Source organism: Sander vitreus, chromosome 3 (assembly GCF_031162955.1).
Source record: "Sander vitreus isolate 19-12246 chromosome 3, sanVit1, whole genome shotgun sequence".
Lineage (NCBI taxonomy): Eukaryota > Metazoa > Chordata > Actinopteri > Perciformes > Percidae > Sander > Sander vitreus.
The window spans coordinates 32,101,677-32,124,780 of NC_135857.1; the positions used below are offsets into that span (position 1 = coordinate 32,101,677).

Consider the following 23,104-nt stretch of genomic DNA (forward strand, 5'->3'; position numbering starts at 1 on the left):
TGCTACCACTGAAGTCTATGATCGTTTATGAACACAGGCTTGTTGTACGTTGTGACTTGTTTCAGTTTTCAAAATGTGCGTTTTTTTTTGTTGTTGCGCCGAATCAATTGTTATGGTTATGATTCATCTCGTAGCTGGTTGGCTTGATTCCAGGCATAAAAGTCATGGAACGTCAATGGAGATATTGAATGGGGAAAATCACTTCCAGAGCTGTTCAAAAAGTGGGCGGTCACTATTGTGGGCCAGTCTCCAGTTCTTAGAATACACATCCTATGTCTGTAATTTCACAAAATTGCAGTGAGATGATATAAAAAGAATTGTTCATATTTCACGGTCGTTAAAACAGAGCATTATGGATTTGACGACAAGACTCACTGCAACGGATGAAATGTGATAAAGTTGAAAGCTGCAAAGAGAAATACATTTGAAAGATTTGGCTCACTGTGTAGGATTTAAAAAAAATGTAGCACCACCTGCTGGTTTCTCACATTAAAAATCAGTGATGATGCGTAATGTTGAAGGAACACAAGCAACAACTGGGCAGCACCTTCCACCTGCTTTATAACATGTTATCACTTCTTGTTTCAGCTACAAGCAACAAGGTGACGGTTCGCAGTGTGAGTCTATTATCATGTCCGGCGTTGAGTCGACTCTTTGATTGGAAAGGAGCTCCGTCAAGTCATAGGTGAGAGAGGCGGCGACAGGTCCGGTGGACGAGGTGTAAATATGTCCCTCATCAGAGCTGGAAGAGAGAGAGAGAGAGAGACAGAGATACACAAACACTTCAGAAGTGAGATGACGGCCTGTTTGCTAACATACACAGGGTGTTTGAGACTGAAGGCAGATACAGATCAACCAGACGGCCGACCCTCGGCAGAAAAGGCAGTTGGACTGATCAGTCTCCCCGAGTTGGTCAAAAAAATGCCTTGAACACACCGAAGAGACGAGACGTAATACGTCTCCATAACAGCAGGCGGCGCTAATCTGTATTGTCGCCCAGAAAATTTAAACCGGCAGCTGATTGGACGAACGCGTCACATGGGTCTGGTTTCTCCGGAAATTCAAAGACAGACTGTCATGGCGGCTTGTTCAGAATACAATCTTATATTGGACTAAAATAGTTCACCGAAACGTGTTTCTGAAAACCTTTTAAGCGAGAAATAGGCCGTGCAGTTGCTGAATCTGTCTTCATTTCAGATCGACAAAGGTCAGTTTAAAAGATTTTCGTCAGATTTTGAGAGGCTTAGTCACGCTCATTCCGCTCGCCATTTCCGGGTGAGTCCCGACTGCCCTGTCTCTGACTGAGCGCGCCAGGTCGGCCAAAATGAAGGCCGACGGCCCCTCGGACGGACGACGGCACGGAACACACCGAACAGACTCGAGTCACCGACCTCGCCAGACTGTCCGAATTATCGGCCCGGTGTGTAGCTGCCTTTAGGTGCAATATCCCTTTAAGATCTCATTTACATCTGATTTTAACATGCAATCTGGGTTAGGAAATTAAATTAATATGTAAATGTACAGAATGATTGGACCACCTCCAGATGTAACTATAATAAGTCACATTCTTCAAAAAAAAAAAAAAAAACACACACAAAGTTGAAAAGGTCACCTAACTCCCCCTCAAGCTGCCTGGTAACAAGCTTTCCTTCCTCGGCAAAGTTACAAATAATTAGAGGCCATACAGCAGCATCATCCTCCTGGATCTGCCACGCAACCGGTTATATGCTCTTCTACATAATATATATCTCCCTAATTTAATGATTTAGATGCAAATAAGTAGAAAGCTTAATAAATGTAAATACAAGGGCTCTAAAGTAATGTCAGTATTCAGATACAGCTCATGTTAACACAGGGTATATGCAGGAATCCTGAAGTTAGTTATTTTTTCAAGAACCTTTCCATACTTCTAACTGGTTACATCAGCGACAAACTAACATATGTACAAAAGAAATAGTATTTCATAAAAAGTCATAATAGTATGTTGTAAAAAATAGTCATTTATATTGTAAATGTACTACACTACTCGGCTAACAAGCGTCTGTCAGGTTAGGAATTTCAACTTGAGAAAGTAGAAAGCTACTGGTTTAGAAATGTACTGGTTGCATGGCGACATGTTTTCTTAATTTGCAGTGCACTGAGTTCTCAGGGCCACAGTAGTCCAGGAGCCAAAAACTAAACCGTTTTACTGTCGGACACATCAAGAGATGATCAGAAGGATTTATGACTAAATCCCTTTTATGGTTTTCATTTTAACTCCTAACTGTGTGGTGTGTGTGTGTGTGTGTGTGTGTCTCTCTCTCTCTCTGTCTTACCTGCAGTATCACAGAGTCCCTGAATGCCTCCTAGAATAGGGTCTCTGTCTGTGAGAAGAGGATTTTTTCTGTCAGGACCCGAGTCAAGGAACAAATCTGATTGGTAGGTTTCCTCCAGAGAGCCCTGAAGATGGAGAATAAAAATGGTCAGAGGGAGCCACAGAAGCTTAATAAAACTATCAAACATCTTGAGCAGTTTTAGTTAATTGGGTGAAACCATTCTATGAATTTGAAGCTCCATTTTTGAAAGATATTTCACTAACTGTTCCGTGCTTCCTGCCTGCAGCTTTGTCAATTATAAAGCGGAACTATTCAGAGTGAAAGCCTCTGTATAATGATCATCGGGTTTTACTGCGAACTGAATTCAAGCTCAAAGCAAACTAACAGGGACTCTTGTTTCATGTGAACGTCACTGCCGTGTTCTCTCTGCTCTGCAAAAACGTATCTTCCTACAGATCCTTTTTCTGGGTAAATGTTGAATCATTATTGAATACATTGTCTAACACACTTTGTAAACTTCTTTAAATAAGGTGCTGATTAACATTTCCTTCCCCTCACCAGAAATCTGTGGCTGAGTAGAAGTTCCTCTTCGATTGAGGAAGGATCTTGTTTCTGTCTCTTGTCCTGAATCATCAGCTGGGACAGCACCTCATCTGGGTTACGAGTCCTGAAAGAGAGGCAAAGAGATTGTAAACATTTGTTGTTTTTTTATGCTGACTTTTTGAGCCCTGCATTATACATTTTAAGTAAATAAGTAGCTAATGTTAGCATTCAGCCTAAAACTACAGCTGAGCTTGATAACCTGAGTCTGATGCGTCCTAATTTGTCCTAAACTGGCCACCGTACAGAGTATAACCCTTTTTATCTAGCTAACAACATGGTCTTTGCTGTGGCACTACCCTCAGGACAAACTTTACAGTTTGTGTCCCATTAAATGTAAAAATCAGAGAATAGTAAAGTTGTCTTCATTTTTCATTAAATCATCCAACAATGTTGTGTTCTAGAGTGTAATGAAGATTACAGCTTCACATTTAACATCTATGAGATGAAGTCCCAACTTATGAAACATTGCCTGCAATATTTGTATATGTATTTATATTTGTACATAGTAGCAAAATGTTACTCAGTTCTTGTTTTTAGCCGTATGTCAATCTGTGTGATTACGTTGAAAACACAAAAAGCGGAGTTAAATTCCTTGTATGTGTACACACTGACTTTTCCATTAAAGCTGATTCAGATTGTGAAGGAAATTACAGCATCAGAATTAAATGTATATTAAAAAGGTGTGCTTACTATACTTGTTTAACTCATTTTGGAGTGAAATATTTGACAAGCAAAATGTCATGAAGGCTGCTCAAAAAGAAGCCAAACCTGTTCCGATTTCTGCTGCTCCACTTCTCATCCGTCTTTCACTTTGTAAACATCCTTTTTCAATTAATAAAAAGGTGCATTTGTTTTTCTCCCTCAAGTCTCCTAAACATTAATCTAGTAATATTGGACTAATTATCAAAAGGCTTGTACACAGGCAAATCAGGACAGATGTTGAATCCTTTCAGATAGAAAATATTTTGCATACTTTGCATTAAATACGTTTCCTCTTTTAATTGTTTACACTTTTACCTATTTTCCTGATCATTTGAGGGTAGTCAGGACTTCCTTACACTGCTGACAATCCTTAAAAACATACAGTAAGTGTGCAGAGTGAACTAGCCCATCATACCGTTTCCTGCTCACTGTGACTGCAAGTGTGACAGTTGAGGGTTCAGACGAAGAGGAGGGAGGTTTGTCTGCTTCCTCTGGCAAACTGCTGAAGACGGTCAGCTGGAAGTCATCGTCCATGGAGATATAAGGAGCCAACATGTCCAGATCCATCCTCTCCAGCTGAAAAAAAAGAAGAAAAATATGGGTACCATTTAGTTTAGTTAACCAAGGAAAACTGAAACAGACATTTGTGAGATTTCCTTTTCCAAATTCCTTTGTATTGTTGATAGTTTGTCATTTGTGTTTATTTGTATTGATCTTACATTGTCTGCACTTTAGACTTACATGTCAGATGTTTATCACTCTTTGTTTTTGATTATTAATGTTACTAAATACTCAGATTTTAGAGACAGATTAAACAAACTTCCTTACGAAAGTATGCCCCAATTGTGGCATCTGCTGGTCAGAATATAGATTCCACTAATAGACGGTGAACAAAAGAGTTTGTACAAAATACAAATAAGCAGCTGTTCTTGTGTAAACAGTTATACAGAATGTGTTTGTGCTGCAAGCGCTATACTTATCTGATTTTCACCCTGAGATTTGTAGTATATATTTTTAAATTTTTTTTTATTTATTTATTTATTTCCCAAGAAAAAAAAAGCAATAGTTTAAAACATGACATATGACGTGGAAGACTTAAGAACCGACAAAAACATGGTCTTCTAAAAAAAGACTATATACATGTTACTGCGGTTACCTCCTGTGTTTCTCCTTTCTGCTGATTATCTTCTGGCCAAACGGCAAAAAACTGCTCCACCATGCTGGTGTCCGTCACCTCTTTCTCCTCCTCACAGGGGCTCTGATGGAGGTCGAGAGACATCGAGAAACAAGAAAACAAAACAAAGAGAGAGAGCGTAGACGGTTTAATCAGACAGAGAAAATAATACTTTCAAAGTTTTAACTGGATTTAAGGCCTGCATTTACCAGCACTGGCTCAGGATCAGGTGAGGAGGCTGCTGATGATGATGATGATAAAGGTGGAGTGATGGGGCTGAAGATAGGGGAGAGGAGCTTTCGCAGCTGTGGAGTGCACAGGTCCTGAGGGTGGTCCGGCACTGACTCTGGACTGGGAGGACTGGCGAACGACAGCTCAACTAAATCTGAAAGAGACAGAGAACATGAAAAGACTCTTTTAAAATAGTTTTAAAGATTAAATTCAAACTGTACGTACCTGTAGCTCTTTGATAAATGCACACGATGAGCCACATATAAATTAAGTTGAACTAAATATTTTATGGCAAAATCTATTCACTTTTTGTGTTAATGCTGATTCAGCAGCACTCACAATATTGTTATACGATTCTACCTTACAATCTTTGGTCTCCTACTACTTCTGCATACTTTCAGCTACAAAAAACATTCAAATATCAGAATGTTCAGCTCTTTATGGACATTTGTGCTTGTATTCAACTTTTCTCTACCATTTATAGTTTTTAAAATATTAAGCTTTTTCCTTTTTACATTGAAAGTCAATGGAGATATCTTTAAATCCTCTTCAGGCTTCTTCCACTTCTAAATGCTGCTCTTCCCACATACTTTAACCTAAAGGCGTCATTCAAACTTTGAACTGTTCATAAAACCTTCAGCTATTAATGCTTAGTGTTTAGTGCTTCTTTAGGCTTCTTCTGCATTTTTAAGGGCTGCTTAGTGTGAGTTATGTCACAGCTACAGTGCAGAGAAGAGAGAACATTGTCTTAAAATGACTGTTTAAATGGTGTATGAGAAGTAAGAATTGTGGCCGTAAGAGCAAGTTATACGTCAAAACGTAGATATACTTGTCTACTTTTAGCCAATGTGCTCTTGAGCAATAGGACTTATACATTTGGCTCATTGAGCCTCCAAATGAAAAGCCACAATTATTCCTTCATTGACAGCTGTTCTAAAACATCCTCAACATTTCTGGATGAAAGCACTGGGTAGTATAACTTTTTAATCACTTTTTTCGACATACTATACTTGGACTGTTTTCAACATAAATTCTTTGGTGGAACAGTAGCTCAGTGGTTCGATATGCTCCAACAGGCAACCAGCAAGTAGTCACTGCAGACTCTGACCAAGGTTCAACCCTGGCCCTTTTAGTGAGGTTTTTGTCAACATACAATGCTATGACTTTTTTTCGACATACTATACTTTGATTTTTTTTCAAACATACTATAACTTTATCACTTTTTTCGACATGCTTTACTATGACTTAATAACTTTTTAACATTTTGCTTTTAACTATGACTTTTTTCGACATGCTTTACAATTTATCACTTTTTTCGACATACTATACTTACATTTTTAATTACTTTTTTGACATACTATACTATGACTTTATCACTTGTTTTGATATACTATACTAGAATTTGTTTTAACATAGTATACTATGACTATCACTTTTTTTCGACATACTATTCTATGACTTTATCACTTTTTTTCCACTCTGTGGGTTGCACTGCTTCAACAGGCAACCAGTGAGTAGTCATAGCAGACTTTGACCCAGGTTCAATTCCCAGTCCGGGCTGTCCCTTTTCAGGACTTTTCAATAAAATACTATGACTTTAGTGTAAATGTTGATATTATTCAACATTTCAGTGAAATTTGTACTAATTAAAACCATTGACACTTTTCCAACTACTTCACCTTCTTCTTACGCAATTATGCCAGCAATCCAGTTTAGCTTTAGCAATTTAGCTTTTCAGCATTCAAAAGCATTTTCTGCAGGAAATGCATTTTCTATTTAGCAAATGTTAGCAGGCTAACACTAAGGTGATGAACAAAAAAACCTTCTTAACAGCATGTTGCATGTTGATAGCATGTTAGCATTCTAATGTTAGCATTTAGATTAAAGCATGGGGTCATCCCTATGATAAAAAACTAACATTGTAAGAGATTGGTAAGGGCTAGCCTCACAATTCAAACTGCAAAAAACCAAAGGGATATGGACGTTACAAATGCCGATTGCCACTGCCAGCCACTGTGGAGAGATCAACATCATCAGTAGGCCGTAAGCTGTAGGTGGGTGATTTCAACATAGTGACCCAGGGAAATGTACATTAAACATTTGACCGGGGAAAACACATTGTTGAGAACATAAAACCCCATTTGAAAGGTCTCCTTAATGTGTTATAGTAAGACGATACTGAGCTGGGGAACATGGGACCATAGATACACTCCAACTAAGTGCAGCCTTAGCTGTTAGCATAACTGCAGACTATTAGTCTTGTTTTTTCGTAACAGCAGAAGAAAGTAAAACTCCAGTGCAGACAACATGCTTTTTAAGAAATCTTCATCACTGGTGCTTAAAGTAAATAGAATGATTTTGGTTTGTCTCACCTCCTATCAGCGGGACAATGGCGTCTCCGGCGGCAGGAGCCAACAGGAGAAGCTCCTCCGGCTTCTCCTTCAGTTTGTTGAAGAGCTCTGCAGTGCTGCTGGGATTCAAATCTGCGTCCTCAGTCTGACTGGAGCTGCTGAGATGCTCACTGTCAGGGTTAGAGTCACTGAAGTCAGATGTCCCACAATTCTCTGGTGCAAGCGCTGGTGAGTTGGGTTCGGCTTCAGGCAGCTGGCCACAACGGATCTGCTCCACAGAGAAAACAACGTCTGGCTGCTCCACGGCACTGCAGAAGAAGAAGACGATGTAGGAGACGGAGTTTGTAGTTTTCTGCATTCATTATGTTCCCACATCTTCTGTTACAGCACAGACTTATGACATGAGCTCACTGCTTTTTTAAAGTACCTGAGTATGAAGTTGAGGCAGACGATGGCCTCTGGCTTCGACATCTTGCTGCTGTAGAGGACGGTCGCCTGAGTCTCAGCCCAGACAAACCCGCCGCTGTTTGCCAGGAAACGGTAGTGTCTGGTGCTCACCTGACCTTTGGACAGCACTGCACCGGACAGCGACACAAACAGGAAAGAGATGCGGGGGTCACAAGGTACACAGAGGAAGGACCAGAAGATTGTAACTTTGACAAAATCCTGCTCCTAGATGTCCTGACGCATTCTCTGTCTAGTTTGTTTACAGAAGTCTCTCTCATGTTTCAAATGTAGAAATATCACTTCTACCAAAACATTTGATTTATGAGGTTAGTGATGTAGGACTGCTATTATTTTGAGCACAACTGTACATTGTTAATACTGTTTTCAGGTAGTTTTATGGATACGTATATTCAAGTAAAATTAAAATCACACACACACACACACACACACACACACACACACACACACACACACACACACACAGAGAGAGAAACTCACATGTGTGCAGGCTCTTGTTGATGTGATTGGAGTCGAGTGCGTGATAAAACTCGTAGGCTGAGCGGCCAATCAAATCTTCAGGTTTGTATCCCACCAACTCGGTCACCCTGGAAACGAGAAGAAGGAAGAAAAACAAAGGAAGAATTAAAAGTACAAAACATAGAATTTTAGAACAAAGATTCAGAGAGTTTCCTTTCCTCTCTGTGACGTGATATTCTGGAGCCATCCACAGACAGGTCAAAGGTCAGTTACAGGACTCAGCAGTCTGCCTACCTGCCCTCGCAGTGTGTGAAGCGCAGGTCCATGCTGTGGCGGGTGAGGAAGGTGCACGTGTCCAGGGGGAACTCCACGCTGGACGGGTGAGGGATGGGTTCACACAGCAGGGTCATCACTCTGCCTGCAGAGGGCGACGTGGAGCCGCCAGCCAACTGACACATATGACCGGTGCAGTGGAAAACCTGCAGACAAACAGAGGGAAGAGTCATTTCATTTTAAAAAGAAGATTTTTTTTAACAGACTACCTAGTGTAAAGTTTGTAAAAAATGTAAATAATTCTTTGTGTGAATGATGTGCAGCCAGAATTAGTATTTTTTCTGTTGTACCCTTGGGGAAATGTATTACTGCTTCATCTCTTTTCTTTTCTTGCGTTTATGTTTTATGCCTTTATAAATGTATTATACTGCTCAAAAGACATTTAGAAGCTATTCCTGCTTCTGGCAACGGTTGTGCTTGTTAATTTGAGATGCGAGACTAGCAGATGAAGTGAAAAATGAGCCCACAGTTAGGAACAATGTGACAGGAGCCAAAACAACGCTCAGAAATGGCTTGGTGTTCAGATTAATTAAGAGATAAGTTTAAACAATCTTTGGTAACACTGAACCTTCCAGGTAGCAGACTTGATGTTGACGGTGCGGCCCCTGCTGGTCAGAGTGCTCTTCATTCGCAGGAAGAAGTTCCTCTCACTCGGCTGTTCTGCCAACAGTTTCTTACTCAAACCTGAAAGCAACATGATGAAGCTATAACAGAAATGTATCTTAAAAAGTAGTAATTCTTAAAAAGTCAGAAGAGAAAAAAAGAAAAAACACCCTCCTGTTCTGTGTTTAAAATGACTTGTTACTGCCAAAAACAGTGGATGATATCTGAGAACTAGTTCCGTATTTTGACATCTGTGTATGACAGTGCATGCTGATTGTTTAGCTGAGGCTAGTCTCAAACAACACAAAAACAGCATTAAATACTGGAGGTAGACGAAAGATAGGGAAATTAAAAAGCATCTAATCTTCTCACAAAACCAAACTGAACAAATAGCACAAAGGAATACATTCATAATAGTACAATAATTTCATTTATTCTAGTGTAATAAATGCATCCATACCAGTGACATGTTTACATTACAAACTCTTATTGCAGTGCAAAATCACATTGGATTTATTTATTTGACTTATTATGTTTAAACCTGTGGATGTTTTGTGTTTGTGGTGTTTTTCCTGGTGTCTTTTTATTAGACTTGATCCAGAGTAGCGCGCTTCATTTTGTCAGTCCCTCCAGAAAAACGCGATTATGCGATCACATAATTCAATGCATAATCAGCCAAAGTCCGCATATTTATGCGGGGGGGCCACATTTTTTTAAATACGCCACACTTTCGCCGCATAAATTGCCAATTTCTGCGCAAAATATGCAGGGGCTTGCATGATTTCATAATCCCCGCATTTTCGTTGCAAAAAAGTCACATATCTTAGCAGAAAGTTGAAAAAAGTTGCATTTACTTCACACAAGAGCAGCCATTTCCCCCTGTTGCCATGGGAACGGTATGAAGTGACGTAATTATGCGGCGTGAACATCATCGAAAAGCTGCAAACCCCGCGACGAAGCTATGATGAAACCGCAGTTTTTGCAAGTTCCCACAATTTCATCGCATAAAACCGCATAAATATCACATATTCCATCGCATTTTTTAAGCGGTGCTTACGGGCCCGGACCAATCAGGGGCCCGCGTGACTGGAAGATATTGATTGACAGCCGGGGCCCCCTATCGCATTTGGCCACTGACCAAGCGGTAGTGAGAACGGGTCAAATTCATTTCCTTGTTTCAGAGAGCGTTCTCTTCACGTGTGTGACTCGAACGTCTCACATTTACAAACGTACTGCGAAAGACCGTGCAGAACATTTCAGACCGTCCTGCCAACCTGTAAACATTTTAACATCAATGTACGCGGTAACGTTTTTTTCCCACTATAAAGTCACTGAAAGCTGCTGCTGTGTACATCCTGTCTGATCTCTGCAGCGGGCGGGGCTGCTGAGTCACTCACACACACACAGCAGGAAAAACCGGAGATGAGACGTACATGATGACCTAAATTGAGGACAGCTACACTTGTTATTGTAAGTGTAATGCTAAGTTAAAGTCCAATAAGTACTTTATTAAACCAGGCCAGGATAGGAAATTAACTAACAATGTTGACAGTGACACACATGTTCAAATTTGATTCATTCAATGAATTATTACTTTTTGTCTTAAATCCACCAGCCATTTTCATATTATACCAACATTTCCAGCATCCTGAATGCTCATGAGCCTTTTTGGTAAGGTTCCTAGGAAATCTCAGCCCAGAGTAATTCATTAATAGTAATAATTATTATTCTCCCCAAAACAAGTTTCCTTTTTTTTTTTATTTTTTTTTTTTTAAGAACTATACAAAAAACTTTTTTTGCAACTTTCACTGTCTTCTGCAACTTCATTGCAACAAACATTAAAAACAACAACGCAACTTTTATCGCAAAATCAGGCATTTTGGGCCGCAACAATCTAAAAAAAAAAAGAAAAAGGCCACGAAATCCTGGAGGGACTGCCCTTGTGTGTTTTTTCATGTGTTATGGTGTGCATTCACCAGTGTTTTTGTTGTTGTTGTTGTTGTTGTTGTTGGTGCGCGTAGGCTACTCCTGATTTTGTCAGTCATCTCATCTCTTATATGCTGTGTCTCTATGATCCTATCCTGTCCTATTGATGGTAGCCTACTCGTGGACATTGCGCCGTCATCACGTGCTGTAGTATGGGGGCCCGCCTTGATAATCCTGCTTAAGGGCCCGGTGTTGGCTCGTTACGCCACTGATTGAACTAGTTGTTAACCACCGTCGTGACACGGTTGTTAGGTTAGGTCAGTGTTTCTCAAATGGCGGTACGTGTATCCCTAGGGGTATTTTGGAGGACTGCAGGCGGTACGTGACCTCTTTTGCTAAATGTTTTTTTAGTTACAAGGCTGTAGTTACTTCTACTGTCTCCAAGTTTGTCGCTTTTTTCAAAGTTTTTGTCGCCGTTTTCAAAGTTTGTCACCTTTTTTGAAGGTTTTGTCGCTTGTTTTGACCTATTCTTGCCTTTCTTCCTTACTTTTTTCTACTGTCTTTTTTTCTTCAAGCTTTTTTCGAAGTTTTTATTACTATTTTCGACCTATTCTTGCCTTACTTACTTCTTTCTACCGTCTTTTTTCCTTTTTTACCTTCTTTTCCAAGGTTTGTCAGGTTAAGTTTTTGTTTCCAGGTCCAAGGCTGTTTAGTAAATCTATCGCTGACATCGCTGTATTGTTCCTCTTTATATTGACTTTTTTCTACCAAAAAATTATTTGCGCTGGATAGGGGGTACATGGCTTAAAAACTGTTTAAAGAGGGTACATTATTGAAAAAAGCTTGAGAACCACTGGGTTAGGTGAAGCCGGGTAACAGATAATCCAGGGCATGCTGATCTTGATTTGTAGTACAGGCCTCTGTTTGGGTCTGAGAGGAAATCTTGAACATGTCTTTGTGCGAGAGGATTTTTGTTGTGATAATACATGGTGTGTCTGACCTGGACGTGGAGTCAGCAGGTCCCGGAGCTCCTCCTCATCACAGGCATGAATGAAGTCATAAATATTCTGACCCAGCAGCTCTAGCTGTTAACCACAAACAACAACTGTCAGTATCAAACAAAAACACATGCATCGGTTTGAGGTTGGAAAGCTGAAATACTTTTCACTATACCACTATGTATAGTATGTGTGTATTTCATGTACAATCATGTATTTAGTATATTTGGCTAAGGGTCCAGCTGTATTCACTTTTTTCTTTATTACAAGTTTTTATAAAAAAAACACTTTACTTTTAACAATTTGTTGTAGTGCTGTCAATGTTAAATTAATCCAAACAAACTAAATCAAATGAATTCATTGGCAGGAGTTGGAGAATCTTTGCTGAAGGAACAGACACTGAATCTGATCACAGTCGGATTAAAATCATTACAGCTCTACATTACATTTCACTCTGTATTTCTGTATGCACGGATCACAAGGTAGTTGTGTTACAATGACAAACCCGATACCCAACAGAGCTAAGAATAGTTTTAATGGATGGCTTCTCTCTGCTCGAGTCACTCAGAAAAGGTCACGTACTGTCCCAGAGGCTTACAGTAAACGCTCTGACTCAGAACAGGTGAACCAGACACATGAATGGGGAATGGAGAAGGGTGGTGGTGGTGGGGGGGAGGGGGGTCTGAATATGTGAACATATTGGCTACTGTGTGATCTGTGTATATAATGTTTTTTTGTTGTAATGTTGCTGAAGCTGAACACGTCTGTCCCGCAGGGTGTTTACCTGCGTGATTCCGAGATATCTGCTGACGTTTTCCGTCAGGTAGATCATGTCTCCCTCCTCGGTCATCACCATGACGAAGCCCGCCAGTGCCTGAGGATAGAAAGCATCCATTGGATCTTCCTCCTCCCCCTCCTCCTCCTCCTCTTCAGACTCCTCTTTCTGATTCTTACCTGCGGTAAAAACGACCAGGTGATTATTACGGCAGACAGAAGAGCCTTGGTTGAAACTTTAATTGCCTGTTGGGTTTTCATGAACCAAAATATTTTCTGACCGCTGCCTAACTGCAAGTCTGCATCATTCGCGGATGATGGTTTACTTGTGTTAAGCCCGATTTATACTTGTGCGTAAAATCTACACCGTTGCTACGTACGTAGGAACGTGGCGACACGAACCTACGCCGTAGCCTGACGTGCACCTCTCGAAATATTTAACTACACATCGCGGAGACGTACGTCGCTCGGCCGTGGCTTGGTAGCATTGCATTCTCCCCCCCGACTCATTTCCTTGTTGTCCTTCTCCATAAACAACATGAAATCGAGGAGAGGGTTAACTTTTCCTGCTACAGATTTCCCACCGTGGTCAGAAAGAACAGAGGAGACACTTTGTTTCTCGCACTATGACTCTAGAGTCGCTACTCGCTCCGAAGCTAATCACCGTCATTCTATCACTTTCTCCCTTGCTCTATCACACACACATACCAACGCACAAGTATAAACATCAGGCCACTTACGTAGGCTATGGCAAAAGCTCTGCGTGGAGCCTCCGCAGAACCATAAATCAAGCTTTACTCTCTAAGTAGTCTCGCATTTCCAGACCTTCCTCCACAGCGCTGCGGAAGAGGGTCTGGCTAGTCCACACAGCATTCCGGGATGGGAGAAAAACGTGCTCTGGTTTATTGGCATTTCTTTAAACCAATCCCAATCGTTTTGGGTGGCGCCAAGACTCAGATTGGACAGATAGTCTAGCTAGCTGTCTGGATTTACCCTGCAGAGATCTGAGGACCAGTTAACCATAGTCCTCATTAATCCACCGGAGTTTAAAATGGAACGTCGTGGATATAGGCTACTGCTGCTTCTACTACTACTACTACTCTGTAAGTAAACCCATTCTCCAGCGAACGGACATAATTGCGGCCATATTTTCAGACCTTTGCCTCATTTTTTTTCCACTACATGATGTGGGACGATCAGGTTCTGTTTGGACGGACGGCCATCTGAAGAAGCGTTTCTTACCGGGCCCGAGGAGCTGGTGCATCCGCAGGAAGCTGAGGGCGACTCTCATGATGGCGGATTTGTCCAGGTGGGTGCAGACTCGACGGGGGAGCGGCAGAGTGCTGGCAAGCTCATAAAACACCTCCGTCTCCTGACTCCGCCTACTTCTGGCCGCATCACGAGACCGCAGCTTCCTCTGCTCCGAACCAGTCCTACAGGAGGAGGAAAAATAGAGGGAAAGGACATAATTAACAGATGAAATCAAGGAAAGAAGAAGATTAAAAAAAGAAAAAATGTAAAAGGAATGAAGCAAGTATATGACACAAATAGAAAAGGACGCCGAAAAGTCAAGGATCATGTCACACTCCTCACATTCTCAGCATGTTTTAAAGGTTTCCTCAAAAACAACACAGAAAAACAACTTGCAATCTTAAACCTTGGAGTTCTACTGCTGCTCCAACCTCAAATTTCCTCTACAGCACAGTGTTTTAAAAGTCCCATATTGTAAAGGTTTCCAACTGCCATGTCTTTTTTTAAAGCAGGTTGAAGTGCTATATACAGTATCAAAATGCTCAATCCACTGAGAAATGCACACATATTCAGAACCTGTGCCTTTAAACGAGAGGACAGGACTTCTGTACGCTTGTGATGTCACAACTATACTATATAAAAAGGTTCCCCAGCTGCAATGACAGCACAGAGACAGAGAGAGTGCAGATCCGGAAGAACCGGAAACGCTAACCAATCAGAGCAGACTGGGCTTTTTTTTTTTTTTTTTTTTAAAGAGACAGGTCGCTAAAATGGAACGTTTCAGAAGGAGGGAGAACACAGATATATTCAGACAGACGGTATGAGAAAATCAATGTGTTTTTTTTTTTACATTAAAGCATGTAAACATTTTCTAGTAGAAACCCCAAATACAAGTTGAACCTTAAAATTAGCGTAATATGGGTCATTTGAGACTCATTTAAAGGGTTCAATGATTCCAGCTAAAGATTCCAGAGTTAAACGCCCCTTTGGGATTTCTCTGACTCTACATTAGGAACCACAGCAGAGCCCCTTTCGTCAGCCCTGTGTAAATTGATCTCTGGTGTTTTTATACGAGAAATCATGACCAAAAAGTTCAGCTCTTACAACATTCCTGGGTGTTTTTTTTTTACAAAGTGGGAACAGCGCTGATTGCAAAAATAGGGAAAATGTCCAAAACTGAAGAGAACAGAATGTTATTTATTTTAGCTTCTGGGAGACTGTCCAGATCCTCCCTCCCTGTACCTTCTTCCCCCTCTCTTCATCAATCCGGCCTGAACTGCTTTGGCCAGTACCAACAAACATGTGCTGACAAGTCAAAAGCAGGGTTTCATTTCACACACACACACACACACACACACACACGTCAAAGGCAGGGTTTCATTTTACTCACACACACCTTTATTGATCCCTAAAGAGGAAAGTTTGTTGTTGTAGCAGCATAAAGACAGCAATACAGACAAATAGTGAAAGCATACATGAGTGATTTAAGAGAAGAATTACAAGGTAAAATGACTGAGTGATGTAGTTAATAGCAGCAGGGTCAGCAAGTCTATGTTAATAGTGTACACCACCATGATTAATGGTTGTAGTGTTTATCTGTATCAATATAAAGCGGTAATGCCCTAGGTCTCTAGTCAGTGGTTGTAAAGTTTCATGAGGCTGTGATTATCATCGAGGTCACAACTGGTCATTTTATACAGTGACACAAGTTAAAAAATAAAAAAAAAACAGTCTCACTACAACAAAACTAACATTCCACATTACATGAATAAAAGTGGGCTCATTGAATCCACAAGAGTCTCAGCTTTCCAGTCATACCCCATTTATGCAACTCCAAGACTGTTAAGAGACCCCACCCAGCATGGAGAAATATTAAATTACCCCGTTTTAGAATAGGAGAAAATAACACATTTGTACTGCATTAGAAAAACTGAATGTTTGTTTTGCCAAAACCTGTGTAAGTGTATGTGTGTACTAGGGCTGGGCGATATGGAGAAAACCAAATACCTCGATATTGATACCGCAACAATATTGTAGTGTTGACTATTGGTGCTTTCACAAAATATTTACACAATGATATTTTTGATAAATAATCATCAGTAATGTGGATATAATGACTAAGTGGGTAAAGGCAAATAATAGAACAGTTACAACAGTCTGGTAAGTTCAGAAAATGACATCCCTTTACTGTAATGCAGCCTTTAAAACCGGGAAAAGACAACACTTATGCCATATTATGATAATCAAAATCTAAGACGATATCTAGTCTCATATCACGATATCGATATAATATTGATATATTGCCCAGCTCTAATGTGTACCCATTGAAGCCATTTTGATTCAGATATCTTGCGGTCAGAGGTTTTGAAAATGGCCATGCCAGTTTTTACCTCACCAAAATGTAGCCTGAAGTTAATTTCCCCAACAAGCTAGTCCAGATACTCCAGTAGGCTGCAGAGAAGAGCAGCAAGCATCAGAGCGGACCCTACACACCCTACCCTCAGGCAGGCTCTTAGGGTCATGAGGGCGCGGACAAACCACATGAGAAATAGCTTTGTTCCTAGGGCCATAAATTATGAGCCAGAAAGCTAACGCTGTGCTAGCAAGATTTAAAGTCAATAACATTGCGTATGGTTGACAAACAGTAAACAGAATTTGACAGTGAGTATGTTTGACAACAAGACAAGTAGAGCTGGGTCAAAATAATCGATTCTCCACTTAAAATTGATCTTTGATCAAAATCCACAACATGTATCTTTTAATATTTGCCTTTTCACCATGGATATACATGAAAAGGACTTCAAACTGACTTTTTGGGGGTTCATTTTTAATTAATTTAATTAACCTGGCGGTGCATTATAAAAAACAAATATTTGAGGGTTGCTTCTTGCTTGTACAACAGCTTCTGACACAACATCTCAAGTAATATGTAATTTTATATGTGAGGATTTGCAGACAAGGCCACTTCAAACTGCTGCTGAGGATTTACACATTTGAAGGGCCAGTTCTGGAGGATGTCAGCACTAATTCACAAAACATCTAAATTTCCTAAGTGTAGCTTTGTCACGTTTAGGGTTGGGACAAAATATCAATAGGGCATTATATTGTTGTCCTCCTCCATGCAATATGATAACCAATACCCTGCCGATAGATAGATATGTTTAATTTTCAAAAAACACCATATTTTTGTTGTACTGCACATTGCTGCAGCTCCTCTTTTCACCCTGTGTGTTGAGCTCTCTGTTTTAGCTACAGAGTGAGACATCTCACTTCTGTTCCATCTTTGTTGGGAGGAAGTAGTTCTGTAATTTTAATTATACAGACCGGAAAACATGTGCTGCAGAATTGCGTTGTTTTCCAACAGTTTGGACTTGCAGTGAATAAAGAGATAAAACCTGCACTTAACCTTTTCACGGCATTTTGTATTCATAGTTAGAGCGATACCGCGATGTATCATTGTCTAGCAATATATTGATGAACACAGAATTGCTGTATCGTGATATTATCGGTATGGTGAGCCATGTACCGTGTATCATAGCGTGAGGTACCCTGCGATTCCCACCCATAGTCACTTTACACATTAAAACGATTTTCACCTGATCCAGGAGACTTTATTCTCACAGTGGCTTCACTGACAGATGATTCAAATCGTAAAGGCTGCCTTGGGAATGTTTCTTTGGGTTGATTCTGTAATGCAGTGGTTGCCAAAAAACACAAAATTGCCTAAACTCAACTGCCGACAGCCTGCCAAATGAGAACATATGTTGGTTTTCTCAGCCATCTATCTACGAAAGCAAGATGTCACCATGGGCTGCGACATTTTTCACTATTTTCTGGCATTTTATAGACCAAACAATCATTTGCTTTATAAAAGGAAAATAATCAACAGATTAATGGATAACAAGAATGATTGTAAGTTTAGCGATTGAAACAGAAGGAAAAGGATTTAACAACGAAGTCACACCTTGATGGCTTCACACTCAACACACACTACTAAAACTAACAATACTACTGTATTACTGCTACTACTCCTGTTAATGTTCTACTACCACTGATAATTATACTCAGGGTTTATACGCATTTTAACCAATACTTTTCCATAACTTTTTTGGCAAATTTCCATGACTATGTATTCCTGAAAATGTCAGTCGACATTATACAGTAAGAATAAAAATCTGTGTTAAAGTTTTCCCCTTTGGGGTTTAACAATAAAATGGACAAGGACAATTTTTGATGTTCATAGTGGGATTCGTAATATCGCGCCCCGAATAGAACGGTGAGGTTAAGACAACGTGAAATACATTTATTAATCACATATTATTACGCTGTGTAAAAATTCCATGACTTTTCCAAAACTTTCTGGGTCTTTTTATGTTTCCGAAACCTTTCCAGGCCTGGAATTTGCATTTTTCAAATTCCATAACATCTCCAGGTTTTTTCAAAACGTATGAACCCTGTATACTGCAGTTAATAATAACCCAAACACGTAATATCTTACACAATCTCACACTCTTACACAACAAGTGGGCCAGCTGAGAGGAGCTTTAGAGTGTTCTTCGTCAGTGAACAGAACTGCACGTCAGCGACTGCTTTTCAGCGCTCAATGTGAGTGTGTTTCTGGGAGATATACGGCCTGGTTGTGCATGCATTACAGCCCAAAGCCTGTGTGTGTGTGTGTGTGTGCTGCAAAACAAACTGTGCTCACTGAATGTAAGCAGCTGTTTATTAGCAGTCCTGTGAAAGTGTTTGAGACAAAACACACACACCCACACACACACACACACCCACACCCACACCCACACCCACACCCACACCCACACCCCAGGTCGGCCTTATTTACAGAGAACACAATATTGTCTACTGGCCTCAACCATGAGGGAGAGACAGAAACATATTTAGTGTACACACACACACAACTCTGAATAGCACATTAAGCTCGGCCTTGTTTGGGTTGGAACATACTGTTCACAAAAACAAAGAGTGTCGAAATACAGGGATGTTTTTTTTTGGAACCCAAGAGAGTGTGACGGGCATGCAATCCACTGCTGCTTTCAAACAAACAAGTACACAAACGCAACACAAATCCCACCGACACTGGACGGCAATGATGTAAATATACTTTGGACTGAATTAGCAAACAGTCAATATTTGGTGATATTCAGTGTCTTTAAATAAGTTCATGTTTTTGACATTAGATTCAACTTTGACACGCCACGGAGTAGGCAGTAAAATGCAGGTGACATTTCTCCATTTTTACCAAACACATTTCTATAAAATATAGCTTTTGGACACTTGCAAATGTACATATGTAATTTACAAACATCTAGTTTCATTGTCTACATTGTGAGGATTTGCCGTTTTTCTTTGTCTAATGTGATAATAACGGGAATATCTTTGAGTTGGTCAGACAAAACAAGACTTTTGATGACGTCAGTCACCTCGGGCTGGGGGAAACCGTGACAGATATTTTTCACGACTTCGGTCACAGATCAAAATGTGACCCATAAACAGCAAGCAGTATGCATCAAAGTGCACAGAACACATATGTTTGTTAACCCCACCCCCTTGTGCAACTGGTTTTATCTTACTGCTGAGTTGGGGTCCTCTTAGGTCATGCATGTAGAGGCATTCCATATGTTGGACAGGAAGAAGTGAGTCCCACAGCTATTTCTGACTTGGGCTGCAACTAATGATAATTGTCGGTTATCAATTCAACTGTATGGTCTGAAAAATGTCAGAAAATTGTGAAAAATGTCGATCGGTGTTTTTCAAAGCTCAAGATGACGTTCTAAAATGTCTTGTTTTTTTTCCACAACTCAAAAGATATTCAGTTTACTTTATTATATGTAATTAAAGTAAGATTTCCATTAGTGGAAGAACTACTTAAGTAAAAGTAGAAGTAATACAATGCATAAAATAGAAATACTCTGTTACAAAAGTCCCACACTTTTTACACACATTACTCAAGTAAAATTACAAAAGTATCAGCATCAAAACATACTTAATGTACCCAAAGTAAAAGTACTCATTACGCAGAATGGCCCATGTTATAGTAATGTTTATTATATTGTTAAGAGTGTAGTTATTAATGCACGTGTGTGAGCATGTGTTCATCACTTTAAAGCTTTAGTGCATTTTAAACTATTTTTAAGCCTTTATGTATAGAGGACAGCTGAAGACATGAAAGGGGAGTGACATGCAGCAAAGGGTCGCAGGTCAGAGTCAAACCTGCGTCAAGGAGTAAACCTCTATATATGGGCGCCTGCTCTACCAGATGAGATACCCAGGCACCCATAATGCGTAACTTTTTAATATTAATGAACGTCCAAATGAGTTGCTACAAAGCTAATTAAGACTATCAGCTCCACTCAACTCTCTCTGTATTTCTCAGTATGACTATGTTCAGAAGATTGTGTTGTCCGGTGACTTCCGCACGCAGAAACTCAAGTGAAGATAATGACCTCTTCTTAAGAGTTCATCATGTTTTTTCCAATCCTCCGTGTCCTCCTTGGCTACTAGCAACTGCGTGGAAGAGGGGTTGTTGTCATTACTTAGAATTCCTCATGGGGGCGACACAAACTACGCACATAGCTTAAAAGTTGCAGCTGATAGCTTGTGAATTTCTCCCCATGGATCAATAAAGTTCTATTTTAAATCTATTATATTACATCGACATGTATTTGTTGATTATATTTTGTATTATTCAATCTGAATAACTAGTAACTTAAGTTACTGTGCAGTAAAAAGTAGACAATATTTGCCTCTGACATGTAGTATGTAGCATAAGTACAAATTAGCATAAAACGTAAAAGTACAAGTAGCCTACCTGTACTTAAGTAGCCATAATAATACTCGAGTAGGCCACATTGGTGGATGAAGATTTACACTCAGTGTTTGGTGCAGGGATTAGATACGTGAGTAGCCTATATTTCTCGCAGCTGTGATGTGAAAGCGACATTAATCAAATATTTAAAACACAAACTCTTAACTAAAACACTTCATAATGTCGCTGTGAACACAAAGCACAGCCTGTATTACGTTCAGTCTGCATTCCATAGTCGCTGTTGTGTTTTGTTAATGGCTAACTGGAAGTCGGGAAGTTGCAGTGAACACACGACACACTAGCTAGACAACTCGGAATAAAAAACACATTCAAATGTGTATTTCAATAAATGAATCTCACCGCTTAACCGCGACGGTCTCCTCTTTATCCTTCATGTTCAATCCACGCTGAGCTGCGACTCTGCTCTTTACTATTGTTTCTGTTTATGGTTAATACTAGCAGGACAACGCCGTTAATATCAAACCCTCAGCCGTGTCGAATCGAGCTTCCGCCTGAAAGAAAACGCGGTTTCCGGTCCTTTACAAAATAAAAGTCTTCCTGAGCTCACGTTACTGGCTTCCAGTTAGGACCAATTTTAAGTTGCCTGTCTGGCTATTTGGCAGTGGTGGAAAGTAATTAGTACTGTAAATTACTATTGCGATAACTTTTTCCCCACTACTAATCAGTTACTCAGACTTTTACTTCACTAGGCTACATGAAAGTTTAAGTTACTAACTACTTTACATATTTAGATTAATAATACAAAAATGATAAATAAAAATAAAAATAAAATCATGATGTAATATTAAGTTACCCAGCAGTAATTAAAAGTTCCACCTTTATCAGCTTGAGCATTACAGTCAAAAAAATGACTAGACCCATGTTATTTACACATGTACGACCTATGCATATGACTCAGTACGTGCTGAAAGATCAACTATGCGGGCAGCGGAAAGGAAATGGAGGAAATCTACACACCCAGGTGATCTGTGTAGTATCTAACGATTTACACTTTGACTTAAGATTTGGTATGAGGAGATGCATGAACGTTACCCCACTTTTATTGAAAACATCTGGAAACTGTTAACATGAGCAGAGGGCCCCCCGAGACAGAAGAGTCCTTTTTTGGAGTTATGCCAGATAAAAGGCATTGATTGGTCAGTTCCCTACTCCAATCATATACTTACACATATCACGCCTTATGTTAATATAATGTACAGGATATATACTGGATTCACACAAAGAAAAGGCAGAGCGACAAATTTTGAAGATTGGGTCGGTCGTCTCTCCAGATGTCCATGGAGTCTGTAAATTGATGTTGGAATCTCTGATGTAATAAACCTTTTTATAATCAAGAACAGTGTCAACGAAGTTCCTTCTCCACACATCGGCAACGCAGTGCTGCAACTAAATATACAACATCTGCTAACCTATCAGTCTCTTCTTTCATCCTTCGCTGCCTCTATTTCTGCAGCAGAACATTTATTTTGTTATACATTTAAGTTTCCGGCGTTAATGAGTGTCTGTGGTGGCTTGACGCAGCCGACATCCCGCCACGTACGAACCGACGTTCGGACGCTCCGCCCCCAGTCGCGTCCACAACAACCTTTTGTCCTTTCTCGGCATACTGACACATTTATCACCGTATGGAACCCACGCAACTTCGCGACAAGGCCCGCCCTTCACTAACATTCACACACTACCATTGGCCAGACGTCCATGCTTACGTTAGGTAACGTAACCCGATTTGTTGAGGTCCTATCCCCTGACCAATCGGCTATCCTAACCTTAACTACTCGAGGTCAATGCCTAACTCCAACCAATCGGGCTGCTTCGTAGGGCGGGACTTGCTTAGAAGTCTCTCGGCTTCGGCTCAGGTCGTTTAAAGTCGGCTAGGTTGTTTTTCTTCCTCCACAGGTGCAGAGAAGTAGTGAAGCTGACTGTTTTATATGAAGAGCCCTCTATCGACTACCAGGGAGATGTGAAATCAGGACGCAGTCTCACTTAAAAAAAGTTGCTTAACATGACATACTGTAGCCTACATTATTCAGTTTTTTTTTTATTGTTTTAATGCTTATTACTTTCATTTCTGGGGT

The 23,104-nt window shown here is 40.2% G+C and overlaps 1 protein-coding gene across 1 annotated transcript; it reads right to left on the reverse strand.

Annotated features, from left to right (window-relative positions):
- Nucleotides 1–306: 306 nt before the first annotated feature.
- On the reverse strand, nucleotides 307–21,527 carry hif1al (hypoxia inducible factor 1 subunit alpha, like). The gene is made up of 15 exons (XM_078247021.1): nucleotides 21,369–21,527; nucleotides 14,177–14,367; nucleotides 12,945–13,114; nucleotides 12,163–12,247; nucleotides 9,202–9,317; nucleotides 8,595–8,779; nucleotides 8,322–8,428; nucleotides 7,804–7,951; nucleotides 7,398–7,684; nucleotides 5,004–5,179; nucleotides 4,777–4,878; nucleotides 4,036–4,196; nucleotides 2,874–2,982; nucleotides 2,316–2,439; nucleotides 307–742 (listed from the first exon to the last, which is right to left on the reverse strand). The coding sequence occupies exons 1-15, from the start codon at nucleotides 21,401–21,403 to the stop codon at nucleotides 675–677; spliced, it is 2,064 nt and encodes a 687-aa protein (XP_078103147.1). The 5' UTR covers nucleotides 21,404–21,527; the 3' UTR covers nucleotides 307–674.
- Between the last annotated feature and the right edge of the window lie 1,577 nt (nucleotides 21,528–23,104).

What these genes read in the sequence shown, in the direction of transcription:
- hif1al (XM_078247021.1), bottom strand. Translation starts at nt 21,403, where the DNA reads ATGAAGGATAAAGAGGAGACCGTCGCGGTTAAGCG. An exon ending in CCTGCTGACTCCACGTCCAG is followed by an intron (nt 9,318 to 12,162) that starts GTCAGACACACC and finishes TGTTGCTTTCAG; the next exon opens with GTTTGAGTAAGAAACTGTTG. An exon ending in TTCACACACTGCGAGGGCAG is followed by an intron (nt 8,429 to 8,594) that starts GTAGGCAGACTG and finishes TCTCGTTTCCAG; the next exon opens with GGTGACCGAGTTGGTGGGAT.